Source organism: Salvelinus namaycush, chromosome 5 (assembly GCF_016432855.1).
Source record: "Salvelinus namaycush isolate Seneca chromosome 5, SaNama_1.0, whole genome shotgun sequence".
Classification (NCBI taxonomy): domain Eukaryota; kingdom Metazoa; phylum Chordata; class Actinopteri; order Salmoniformes; family Salmonidae; genus Salvelinus; species Salvelinus namaycush.
In genome coordinates this window covers 74,155,454-74,168,580 of record NC_052311.1, presented here as the reverse complement: position 1 = coordinate 74,168,580, position 13,127 = coordinate 74,155,454, and the positions used below count along the sequence as shown (strand labels likewise).

Here is a 13,127-nt window from a genome sequence, read left to right as displayed (position 1 = left end):
CAACAGGGATATAGTCTACAGCTAGGTTCTACAGATACAACAGGGATATAGCCTACAGCTAGGTTCTACAGATACAACAACCGGGATTTAGCCTAAGTGATGGTGAGGGGAACTATAGTTAACTACTAGTTAACTATAGATACTTGGGGGAACTATAGTTAACGAATATATTTACTACGATATAACGTCACTTACAATCACAGACTTTCTTTGGAAGTTGATGTTGTTGATGCAGACAACCTGGTGAGTCGTGTCGGAATAAACATGACATATAACAGGTTAACACATTGAGGAAGAACGTCGCTACAGTATTGTATAATGTGCCAAGTAATAACTTAAGGACAAACGTGTGTGCACAGCTAACTAAGCCAAAGGTAATAGAAAATACTTATAATTTAAAAGGCCGCGGGCTCTCAAATCCCTTGTCCTTCTTCCTGTTCATCTTGATTTCATGCATTGATACGGTATATGAATTTGATCATGTTCGTTAACTACGGGTTTGACGCGATGGTCGTGTGGACTGGAAAGTTCTTCCTGTATCCACAAAAAATCAACAGTGATGCTCAAGGCTTTCCACGCATTAAATATTGTAAGACAACTGTAATAATGTAAGCGACTATCTTGCTAGCTAGCTATATTTCCAGTCCTAATAAATCCCAATGTAATGAGTTCATGCGCAGTGAATGTGGCGGTTTAGCTAGCTAACGTTAGTCAGTTGGCTAGTGCTAACGTTAGCTAGTTAACAGCCAACGTTAACACAACACTTCCAGCCATTCTTCCCCGCCGGCTGTCTGTGCAATGCTATCATTGTCTCAAACGCATTTTCCAGATATGCACGCTACCAAAGACTATCATTCAGCTTTTCAAGAATCAATTCTGCTTCAAATGAGCATTTCTGGCAATGTTGAGCTCCAAAAACATTCAACTATATCCTCTCCGTCCGACCGACAGACCGACCGCTCAAAGTTCTTCCTCATCGTTTGTGATTTTAAAATGGCGGATGACAACCAAAAGGTGCATTACCGCCACCAACTGGACTGGAGTGTTAATCCATTACACTTTACTGCTCGAAGTGTTGCGATTGTTGCGCGGTCGTCACTAGCTACCAAATCCACAAAGTCGTAAACCCCGCCCATTTCGACAATATAACTTTTTAATTTATTTTATTTAACCTTTATTTAACTAGGCAAGTCAGTTAAGAACAAATTCTTATTTTCAATGACGGCCTAGGAACAGTGGGTTAACTGCCTTGTTCAGGAGCAGAACGGCAGATTTTTACCTTGTCAGCTCGGGAATAGATCTTGCAACCTTTCGGTTACTAGTCCAACGCGCTAACCACTATGTTACTTGCTTCTAACTTCTTAAAATTAGATTTTAAAACCAACCCTAACCTAAACCACACTGATAACCTTATACCTGACCATAACCTTAAATTAAGATCAAACATAAATGTTTTGTTTTCATGAATATTAACGATATAGCCATTTTACAAATACAAAAAATAAAACAAATGTCTAGCGGGAACCGGTTGTGTTTCGGTCAGTGCTATCTTGAATCCTCGGGAAGTCCCTACCCCATTGAATTTTACATTTAAAATGGTTAAGGTAAGGGTTAAGGTTAGGTTGGGTGAGGACTTTTAGAGCCATTTTTTACTTTTTAACATTAAATAGATTTGGGAATGGATGGAAAAAGGGGCTTTTGGATGTCACATCCAGGCCTGTGCTTAACCTCAAGGATCACCTTACCTGACACCCTAGACCCACTTCAATTTGCTTACCGCCCTAATAGATCCACAGACGATGCAATCGCCATCGCACTGCACACTGCCCTATCCCATCTGGACAATAAGAATACCTATGTAAGAATGCTGTTCATTGACTGTAGCTCAGCATTCAACACCATAGTACCCTCCAAGCTCATCATTAAGCTCGGGGCCCTGGGTCTGAACCTCACCCTGTGCAATTGGGTCCTAGACTTCCTGACGGGCCGCCCCCAGGAGGTGAAGGTAGGAAACAACACCTCCACTTCGCTGATCCTCAACACAGGGGCCCCACAGGGGTGCGTGCTCAACTGCCTCCTGTATTCCCTTTTCACCCATGACTGCATGGCCATGCACGCCTCCAACTCAATCATCAAGTTTGCAGACGACACAACAGTAGTAGACCTGATTACCAACAATGAATGACAAGACAGCCTACAGGGAGGAAGTGAGGCCCCTCGGAGTGTGGTGCCAGGAAAATAACCTGTCACTAAATGTCAAGAAAACAAAGGAGATGATCGTGGACTTCAGAAAACAGCAGAGGGAGCACCCCCCATCCACATCGACAGAACCGCAGTGGAGAAGGTGGAAAGCTTCAAGTTCCTTGGTGTACATTTCACTGACAAACTAAAATATTCCACCTACACAGACAGTGTGGTGAAGCAGGCGCAACAGCGCCTCTTCAACCCCAAGAGGCTGAAGAAATTTGGCTTGGCACCTAAAACCCTCTCAAACTTTTACAGATGCACACAATTGAGAGCATCCTGTCGGGCTGTATAAACGCCTGGTACGGCAACTGCACCGCCGGCAACCGCAGGGCTCTCCAGAGGGTGGTGTGGTCCGCCCAACGCATCACCAGGGGCAAACTGCCTGCACTCCAGGACACCTACACCATCCGATGTCACAGGAAGGCCATAAAGATCATCAAGGACAACAACCACCGAGCCACTGCCTGTTCACCCGCTATCATCCAGAAGGCGAGGTCAGCTGGGACCGAGAGACTGAAAAACAGCTTCTATCTCAAGGCCTTCAGACTGTTAAATAGCCACCACTAGCCCCTTAGAGGCTGCTGGCCTAAATACATACTGTAGACTTGAAATCACTGGCCACTTTAATAATGGAATACCAGTCACTTTCATGTTTACATATTTTCCATTACTCATCTCATATGTATAAACTGTATTCTATTCAACTGTATTTTAGTCTATGCCGCTCCGACATTGCTTGCCCAAATATTTATATATTCTTAATTCCATTACTTTAGATTTGTGTGTATTGTTGTGAAATTGTTATATATTACTGCACTGTTGGAGCTAGAAACACAAGCATTACGCCACACCTGCAATAACATCTGCTAAACATGTGTATGTGACCAATAAAATTTGATTTGACAAATGTAGTCTTGGACTGACCATATCTAAGTCCAATTTCAAAGTGTACATTCTGTTTGACACTAGGGGGCCCTCCACTCACTCCTCCAGCACATGGTAGGTGTAGGGATGGACTTGGTAAGGGTCCAATGCCAAGTGTAAGCTATGGATGTTCTGATTGGCCGAGAAGTCTGGGGGGGCTCCAAGTCTCATCTTTCATTGCTCTGATTGGTCGAGGAGTCAAGGGGCGTATTCTATGTTGCTTGTGGACTTTATAAGAGCCTCTAAGACCAACTCTAATATACTGACCCCTTCACTTTTTCCACATTTTGTTACATCCTTATTCTAAAATTTATTAAATTGTTTTCCCCCCTCAAATCTACACACAATACCCCATAATAAAAAAGCAAAAATAGGTTTTTAGAAATGTTTGCTAATTTATAAAAAATGTTAAACTGATCACATTTACATAAGTATTCAGACCCTTTACTCAGTACTTTGTTGAAGCACCTTTGGCAAAGATTACAGCATTGAGTCTTCTTGGGTATAACGCTAGAAGCTTGGCACACCTGTATTTGGGGAGTTTCTCACAATCTTCTCTGCAGATCCTCTCAAGCTCTGGATGGGGAGCGTTGCTGCACAGCTATTTTCAGGTCTCTCCAGAGATGTTTGATCGGGTTCTGGCTGGGCCACTCAAGGACATTCAGAGATTTGTCCAGAAGCCACTCCTGCATTGGAAGGTTAACCGTCGCCCCAGTCTGAGGTCCTGAGCAGGTTTTCATCAAGGATCTCTCTGTACTTTGCTCCGTTCATCTTTGCCTTGATCCCAGTCCCTGCCACTGAAAAACATCCCCACAGCATGATGCTGCCACCACCATGATTCACCGTAGGGATGGTGCCAGGTTTCCTCCAGATGTGATACTTGGCATTCTGGCCAAAGTTCAGTCTTGGTTTCATCAGACCAGAGAATGTTGTTTCTCATGGTCTGATAGTTTGCCTTTTGGCAAACTCCAAGCAGGCTGTCATGTGCCTTTTACTGAGGAGTGGCTTCCGTCTGGCAACTCTACCATAAAGGGCTGATTGGTGGAGTGCTGCAGAGATGGTTGTTCTTCTAAAAGTTTCTCCCATCTCTACAGATTAACTTTAGAGCTGTCAAAGTGACCATCGGGTTCTTGGTCACCTCCGTGACCAAGGCCCTTCTCCCTTGATTGCTCAGTTTGGCCGGGAGTCCAGCTCTAGAAAGAGCCTTGGTGGTTCCAAACGTCTTCCATTGAAAAATGATGGAGGCCACTTTGTTCTTGGGGACCTTCAATGCTGCAGAAATGTTTGGTACCCTTCCCCAGATCTGTGCCTCAACACAATCCTGTCTCAGAGCTCTATTGGCAATTTATTCAACCTGATGGCTTAGTTTCTGCTCTGACATGCACTATCAACTGTGGGACCTTATATAGACAGGTGTGTTCCTTTCCAAATCATGTCCAATCAATTGAACTTAGCACAGGTGGACTCCAATCAAGTTGTAAAAACATTGAGGAACAATGGAAACAGGATGCACCTGAGCTCAATTTCAAGTCTCATAGCAAAAGGTCTGAATACTTAAAGGTATCAGTTCTTTTTAATACATTTGATAAATTTTCAACAACTAAAAATTTACTTTGTCATTATGGGGTATTGTGTGTAGATAGCTGAGGATTTTTTTATTTATTTAATCCATTTTAAAATATGGTGTAACAAAATTTGAAAAAAATCAAGGGGTCTGAATACTGAACAAAAATATAAACGCAACATGTAAAGTGTTGGTCCCATGTTTCATGAGCTGAAATAAAAGATCCCAGAAATGTTCCATATGCACAAAAAGCTTATTTCTCTCAATTGTGCACACATTTGTTTACATCCCTATTAGTGAGCATTTCTCCTTTGCCAAGATAATCCATCCACCTGACAGGTGTGGCATATCAAGATGCTGATTACACATGATCATTACACAGATGCACCTTGTGCTGGGGACAATAAAAGGCCACTAAAATGTGCAGTTTTGTCACACAACACAATGCCAGAGACATCTCAAGTTGAGGTAGCGTGCAATTGGCATGCTGACTGCAGGAATGTCCACCTGTGAACTGAATGTTCATTTCACTACCATAAGCTGCCTCCAACCGCATTTTAGAGAATTTGGCAGTACGTCCAACCGGCCTTTTGACCAACCTTCGACCCCCGGGCCCCTCCCGCACAATTAAAAAAAAATATTTAGGAGAAAATCATTTATTGTGCTTTTTGTTTATATTTTATCCTAACCTTGTTTCCAACAGTAAAATATTGGGTTGGATAATTTTTGTGTTCTTTTAGAAATTAAAACAAATTTTATTTGAAAGCCTTCTTGTCACTGCCCTTCTGCCTCTGGAGGTCACTAAATTATCAAACTGTGACTGTGGTATTATGAATAAAGCAGAAGATATACAGTATAGCTGGGAGGAAACACAAAGTAGGTAATAATTACAAAAAAAAATAGATTTTCTTTACAATATTTGAACAAATACAACAATACACTGATTCCAAACAACTTTGCTGGTCAATTAAGATATCCAATCGTCTTCATGTTGCCACTGTCCTTCTTGAATTGAAGACTTTTATTCCGTTTTGCGTGGACAAACGAGCGTATTTGGTCAGAAGAGCTCCAGTCGTTTGCTTTTCTCCACACAAGTCCCTGCATGAAAATAACAACGATTGATCCTCAATACTTTAACACAGAGAGCTTTCCAGATAAAGCAAGAAAGTTGGACCAACACTACCTGGCTGTGTCTGACACCACAAACATCTGGCACACAAGTCTAAATCTCTAAAAGTCATTATTGTACAGTACAGAAACAACGGTCATTCTGATGCTCAGTTTTACTCACTGTATGTAAGGGGTGATGTCCTCCTCGGTCCACTTCTCTCTCATGGTGAAGAGATGGGTGAATCTCTCCAGTGTGTCCTCGGGAAGATCTTCCACTCTCAGCAGAAATATGGTCTCTGGTTTGGAGCTGCGGTCCACAAGGGCTAGACTCTGTATACAAACCCATAACCATCTGGATGATCTGGTAATCATGTCTGCCAACAACCATCACGTCTTTAAAAATGTGTAATTACCATATTTCTAAAGCTAAAATAAAGCCTGCTGTAATGCCTAAAACGTAAACATCCATTATGAGATATTTTGCTGTAGAATCTGAGAATAGTCTTGTCCACATGTAAAAAAAACTGTGTCGGTTAAAGACATGCTCTGGAATTTTGACTAGTAAGTATTTTTTCAACTTCCCGAGTTAGGCTGGATGTGTCAATGTGTAGTTCATACATGCATCATCTGTGCGCAGAAAAACATCCTAACCTCAAATTAGCCACGAAATCCCTAATTTTCTGGAAGCTATGTGGCGCCATTTTCCCTACATTTTCTGCACTAGGTTTAATCTGGAAAACTGGCCCATCCATCTGTGCGCTGCCAGTCTGGCCCCTTTCTCACCTTCAGCTGGTCCAGTCTAGTGCCCATGCCCTCTGGGACACTTTGCTGCCACACCTCCTGGAACTCTGCCAGGTTGAACTTCACTGCGTTCTGCAGCAGCATCTGAGCTGTGGCTCTGCACACCTTGTCCTCGTTCAGCGCAAAGAACACCTCATCTGAAAAATATGACATTTTCGTTTCTGTTTAATATCAATTAAATAGATGTAAAGAGCCAAAATATTGCATGAGGGATGGGGTAGTTGGCTGTGTGTCACTCTACAGCACACCAAAGCATTAAAAACGTACAGTACTTTCTTACTTACCGTTGTCCGTGTAGCGCCTTCCATAACAGTTCAAGCTGTGCTCTACCATCTCCCTGGGCAGGAGAAGGGGTTTGGATGAGTATTAAACAAATAGATGTATCCCCCCCCCCCCCACATGCATGCACACTTCAATGTTGTCATGACGATTACATGCAACAGAACAGAGCTTCCGCACTCTTCGGTTCAATGCACATTTAAAGATATTTGTTGTCCTGAGCCTTTAGTCAAATGTGGCCTTTGACAGAACTTACAACATGATGACTACCTAAGTATTACATCAAACTACTCTCCACTTTTCCATTTTATTTAACTAGGCAAGTCAGTTAAGAACAAATTCTTATTTACAATGACGGCCTACACCAGCCAAACCCGGACGACACTGGGCCAATTGTGCGCCGCCCTACGGGACAGCCGTAACGTTGCCTAACTGCACCTACTGTGGCTCCAGACATCCTAACTCCTCCAGACTGACACGAAGAGGGACTTTACTGAAGGACCAGGACTCAGAGTCCACCAGCTGAGTGATGTGACCCAGTAGCCTCATCTCATAGTCAAAATCCAACAGCCTCCAGTAGCCTGGAATACACAAGAGGGGAACATGTGAAAAGAGCACAGGACAAACAAACACATCCTCATACATGTGGATACACCAAGGCCAGCATGTTATTTCATGTATAGGACACAAACCACATAGAGTAGATCACATATCTAAATGGAAAGTGTGAGAAAATAAACATTTGGAAGATTTGAGAATCATTCTTACCGTTGACCTCACAGGCATGAATAGTCTGTAGCTGGGCCTCCAGTTCCTCCTCACTTGCTTGGATTCTTTCAAGCAGGTCTCCCATAGTGTACTGCCAAAAGGAAACGTTTTATCAAGCAGGTCTCCCATAGTGTACTGCCAAAAGGAAACGTTTTATCAAGCAGGTCTCCCATAGTGTACATTTTACATTTGAGTCATTTAGCAGACTCTTATCCAGAGCGACTTACAGTAGTGAGTGCATAAATTGCCATACTTTTTTTGTCCTGGTCTCTCGTGGGAATCGAACCCACAACTCTGGCGTTGCAAGCTCCATGTTCTACCAACTGAGCCACACGGGACTACCAAAGGGAAACGTTTTTAAAAAACAGAGAACGTTAGCGTAGAGGCAATCAACAATCCACAGGTTCATTTTACTCAGTGTACAATAGAGATGATGTTCTAGGGTGTACTAGCCTTTCTTGCACTAACAGTTGCACTTGTCTTTTCTTAGCGACACTAACTTCGCTGATAGTTGCTTTATTGAGGAAAAGTTGTACTGACTATGAATGTGACCGTCCTACCTTAAGATTAATGGACTGTAAGTCTCTCTGGATAAAAGCGTCTGCTAAAATGGCATATAATATTGTAGAGTTAATAAGTACCTTCCCCTCCGGGACATCCTCCTGCCCACTGACACCTGGCCCCTCGTACGGATTCTCCATCAGAAGTTTCTTCAGCTTCTTCAGTTTGGGATGGCGCTTCCTCAACTCCCAGTAACTGTTAGAAAAACCCCAAATCTGTTGGGGAAAAAGGGTAATTTCTTAGTCCTGTATACATTTCAGCATGTTATTTCACACCGCAACATTCTGTAGGTACTGGAGAGCATTATTTGTGTGTAACATTTGGGGAAAGTCGTACAGTATTGAGAACATTGAATGGATGTGGGTCAGGTATTCCCAAACTGGGGTAACGAGCAATGCCGTCAGGGGGTACGCCAAAGAAATAAAGAAAAATCCTTCACATTTACAAACAGTCCATTTATATTTTCCAACGGGGCTATACATTTGGGTGAGTTTTTTTTCCTCGCCTGAGTATCCTCGTTTCACTGCCAAAAATAAACTGAAACCATCTAGTGTTCAGCGAAATAACAACACGATGTCAAATACAGGTAGCCTAGTAAAATAATTAACATCCAATCACATTAACCGTTACTCTCTCGCTGGAAATCTTCACTCTTGCGCAGACATTTAGAGACGAAACATGACAACTTGAAAAATAAGCCACAGGAGTTTTTTTGTGAGAATAAAGACGACTTTCGAGTAGTAAGACATGTATAAAAGCAACAGATACCATTAATAAGAAGGGGCTAGAAGAGTCTTATATGGTGAGCTACCGAGTGGCTAGGACAGGCAAGCCCCATACTATTGTGGAGGACTTAATTCTTCCTGCTGCCGCGGATATGGCTGGGACAATGCTGGGGAAAAGGCCCCAAAAAGTATACAGACAATGCCTTCATCAAACAACACTGTTTCACGATGCATCAGTGACATGGCAGATGTTTTGAAACAATTACTGCTTCGCATACGAGTCAGTGCATTACAGCTGGATGAGTCAGACATGGCGGGCCTGGCACAGCTCCTGGTATATGTCCGTTACGTTTATGGGGGGTCAATTAAGGAAGACATCCTCTTCTGCAAACCACTGGAAACCAGGACAACAGTAGAGGACTTTTTAAAGTACTGGACAGCTTTGTGACAACAAATGGACTTTGGTGGTCAACATGTGTTGGTATCTGTACTGATGGTGCAAAAGCCATGACATAGAGACATAGTGGAGTGGTAACACGGGTGCAAGCAGTTGCTCCCGACGCCACTTGGGTACACTGCAGCATCCACCGAGAGGCTCTTGCTGCCAAGGGAATGCCTGACAGCTTGGGTACACTGCAGCATCCACCGAGAGGCTCTTGCTGCCAAGGGAATGCCTGACAGCTTGGGTACACTGCAGCATCCACCGAGAGGCTCTTGCTGCCAAGGGAATGCCTGACAGCTTGGGTACACTGCAGCATCCACCGAGAGGCTCTTGCTGCCAAGGGAATGCCTGACAGCTTGGGTACACTGCAGCATCCACCGAGAGGCTCTTGCTGCCAAGGGAATGCCTGACAGCTTGGGTACACTGCAGCATCCACCGAGAGGCTCTTGCTGCCAAGGGAATGCCTGACAGCTTGGGTACACTGCAGCATCCACCGAGAGGCTCTTGCTGCCAAGGGAATGCCTGACAGCTTGGGTACACTGCAGCATCCACCGAGAGGCTCTTGCTGCCAAGGGAATGCCTGACAGCTTGGGTACACTGCAGCATCCACCGAGAGGCTCTTGCTGCCAAGGGAATGCCTGACAGCTTGGGTACACTGCAGCATCCACCGAGAGGCTCTTGCTGCCAAGGGAATGCCTGACAGCTTGGGTACACTGCAGCATCCACCGAGAGGCTCTTGCTGCCAAGGGAATGCCTGACGGCTTGAAAGACGTTTTGGACACTACAGTGAAAATGGTTAACTTTGTTAAAGCAAGGCCCTTGAACTCTTGTGTATTTTCTGCTTAATGCAATGATATGGGCAGCGACCATGTAACACTTTTACAACATACAGAAGTGCGCTGGTTATCAAGGGCCAAAGTATTGACAAGTTTTTTTAAATTGAAAGACGAGCTTAAAGTTCTTTACTGACCAAAATGTTCACTTGTCTGACTGCCTGCATGATGACACGTTTCACACGACTGGCCTACCTGAATGATCTGAATCTAGGATTACAGCTGGGTGTGCAATTACACAAGTACTTTCCCGAAACGGATGACACAAACAACTGGATTCTTTATCCCTTTCATGTCCTGCCTCCAGTCCACTTACCGATATCTGAACAAGAGAGCCTCATAGAAATTGCAACAAGCGGTTCTGTGAATAAATTCTATTTCAATCGGAAGCCACAGCCAGATTTCTGGATTGGGCTGCACTCAAGAGTATCCTGCCTTGACAAATCGAGCTGTTAAGACACAGATGCCATTTGCAACCACATACCTATGTGAGTGGATTCTCAGCTCTCACTGGCATGAAAAGTAAATACAGGCACAGACTGTGTGTGGAAAATTATTCAAGACTGAGACTTTCTCCAATACAACATTGCAGAGTTATGTGTATCCTGTCAAGCACACCCTTCTCATTAACCTGTGGTGAGTTAATCACAATGTTTTATGAACAAATAATGTTTTATATGTAAGATGGTTCAATAAATAGCAAATTATTGATTACCATTATATTATTATTTGTGCCCTGGTCCTATAAGAGCTCTTTGTCACTTCCCATGAGCCGGGTTGTGACAAAAACTCACTCATTCTTGTTTAATAAATGTATTGTATAGTGTGTGTGTGTGTGTGGCAGGCTTACAATGGTGGCAAAAAACAACATTTGAGAGTGCGCTGACCCTGGTGCTTAGAGGGGGTACAGCTGGAGGTTGAATGCTTGAAGGGGTACGGGACTATAAAAAGTTTGGGAACCACTAATGTAGGTGAACACAGGTGCATTAGAAAAACATTTAATACATCACAATGAACTCACTGTGTTATAATGTCTATAGCTATTTAGTGTGCGGGTGTAAGCACGGTAACGTAATATATACTGTACAGACATTCAATTCCAGATCAGTGATTTTCAAAATGGCTGTCACACAGGAGACCTTCATTGTGTTCAGATAGTTGATAGACTCCTACCTGTGCATGGACCAGCTGAGAACTGGCCTGGTTGTCAGTAGTCAGCTGATCTGGAGTCAGGCAGCCAGGCACTAACAGCAGCAGGTTGGAGGTGTCGGCTATCTTCAGGTCATACGTCTTGTCTTCACTGCACAGGACAGCCCTCTCATCCAGGTCTCCTCTGATAACCAGGCTGCAGTGGAGAACAAGGATAAAGGAGAGAGATTGTTGACGTGTAGAGAGACTCAACGTTAAAACAGTCTCTCTACACGTCAACGTTAAAACAGACTGTTTATGTTGACGTGTAGAGGAAGTGGCGACAGCTGGATGAGTTGTTTTCACCAGGGCTGGACAACCCTCCTCCTATAGAGGTAGTAGGTGGGTAGCCCTTGACCATCACATCACACATAAGAGTCATTGGATGAAAGGGTATTCTGAAGGTTTAAACAAGAGTTTAAACAAGAGACACGACGCTCAGTCTATACATTAACCCGCATCTCTTGGTAAGGTTTTTTTATGTGATATGAAAAGTAGTGGGATTTAGGTTTCTAGGACTGTACTGCAATTGTGAATCGATTCAAGTTTAGTTTGAGTATTTGGCCGTTTTGGCTTCCGGAGCCAATTTGCCCTTTAAACAGAACATGTAAAGTCCTTGGACTAAGGAGTAACGGTAGACTCCATAAACCTTTAAATCCATCCCTGTTTCCGTCCAACACACCTGATTCAGTTTATCAAGGTCCTGATGGGGAAGCTCAATCATAGAATCAGGTGTGTTGGAGCAAATGCCTGCAGACATCCGGTAACACTCCAGATGGGGGGCCAACGCACACTACATACACGTAATCTGTGAACCCAGAACAAAATCTCGCGTAAACCAACCCGTCACCTGCGAATGTTTAGAAGAGACAATACACCGTACATATCTATTTACATAACTAACTACGTCTATTAACGTAACTGTGTTTAATCTCTTAACTGTGTATTTATGTTGAATTAGCTACATTGTAACTATGCAGCTACTTTACCTCTTTCCTGCTTCTATGTGTTTACAGAGCGTGTCATCCAGTTCCATCAGGCAGTAGTCTCCGGACGAGGCGCTTTCTCCAAAAGTTAAACAGTGAATTGTGTTCTGCAAATCATTCTCTTTTAGTTTGGCGATTTGTATGGTAGCCTGCACCTCTTCTAATGTTCTCGACATTTGTTTCTAATATATGCGCTAACTATAAATGTAATGAGAAATAATATATTTTGTAGTGTACTCCAACCAAATATGATTCTCGCTAGATTAACTTTCCCGCAATATATACCGGAAATACGAAGGCATATTTGATTGACAGTGGCATAGGCCAATGAAAGTCTCGATTACGTCACGTTGTCCCTCCTACAGTACAGTCGATTTATGTCCCCGCAGCACGCTGAGTTCACCCTACATGGGTGCACGGTGCTAAAATCTACCACTGGAAATGATCAGATGGAACCCAACCTTCATCTACGGTCACTGAACCTAACCATAGCGCCCAGGGCGATGCGCTTGATTTAGCTCGCTTAGCACACCGAGTGAGTGCAGTTTGTTGGTTAGAAACTAGTCCACGTATCCGATTCTGTAACATTTGCATATATCGCGCCTTCTTGGTTTACTTCCACAGTGCCCACTTGTCTTGAGCGTTGCCAATTTAGCAACTTTGTCGCTATATTAAGCGAGTTTTCAGACCCCTGCAGCG

The 13,127-nt window shown here is 43.5% G+C and overlaps 2 protein-coding genes across 6 annotated transcripts in view; both read right to left on the bottom strand.

Moving 5' to 3' along the window:
- Window positions 1-967, bottom strand: part of taf2 (TAF2 RNA polymerase II, TATA box binding protein (TBP)-associated factor) — a 48,243-nt gene extending 47,276 nt beyond the window's left edge. For all 5 annotated transcript variants that reach the window (XR_005477056.1, XR_005477057.1, XM_038995208.1 and 2 more), the window contains exons 1-2: window positions 393-967; window positions 196-250 (exon numbers count right to left, since the gene is read on the bottom strand). Coding sequence is in view for 3 of the 5 variants with exons in the window: in XM_038995208.1 (XP_038851136.1) it covers window positions 196-250; window positions 393-457 (120 nt within the window). In the remaining 2 variants the exon portion in view is untranslated. The remainder of the gene's footprint in view (window positions 1-195; window positions 251-392) is intronic.
- Window positions 968-5,274: 4,307 nt separating this feature from the next.
- Window positions 5,275-12,749, bottom strand: dscc1 (DNA replication and sister chromatid cohesion 1). The gene is made up of 9 exons (XM_038993345.1): window positions 12,432-12,749; window positions 11,428-11,599; window positions 8,335-8,469; window positions 7,694-7,784; window positions 7,368-7,506; window positions 6,931-6,983; window positions 6,629-6,783; window positions 6,027-6,175; window positions 5,275-5,833 (listed from the first exon to the last, which is right to left on the bottom strand). Exons 1-9 carry the CDS (start codon window positions 12,602-12,604, stop codon window positions 5,722-5,724), a joined length of 1,179 nt encoding a protein of 392 aa, XP_038849273.1. The 5' UTR covers window positions 12,605-12,749; the 3' UTR covers window positions 5,275-5,721.
- Between the last annotated feature and the right edge of the window lie 378 nt (window positions 12,750-13,127).

What these genes read in the sequence shown, in the direction of transcription:
- dscc1 (XM_038993345.1), bottom strand. Translation starts at nt 12,604, where the DNA reads ATGTCGAGAACATTAGAAGAGGTGCAGGCTACCATACAAATCGCCAAA. An exon ending in CACATAGAAGCAGGAAAGAG is followed by an intron (nt 11,600 to 12,431) that starts GTAAAGTAGCTG and finishes TCTCCACTGCAG; the next exon opens with CCTGGTTATCAGAGGAGACC. An exon ending in GACATCACCCCTTACATACA is followed by an intron (nt 5,834 to 6,026) that starts GTGAGTAAAACT and finishes ATTTTCATGCAG; the next exon opens with GGACTTGTGTGGAGAAAAGC.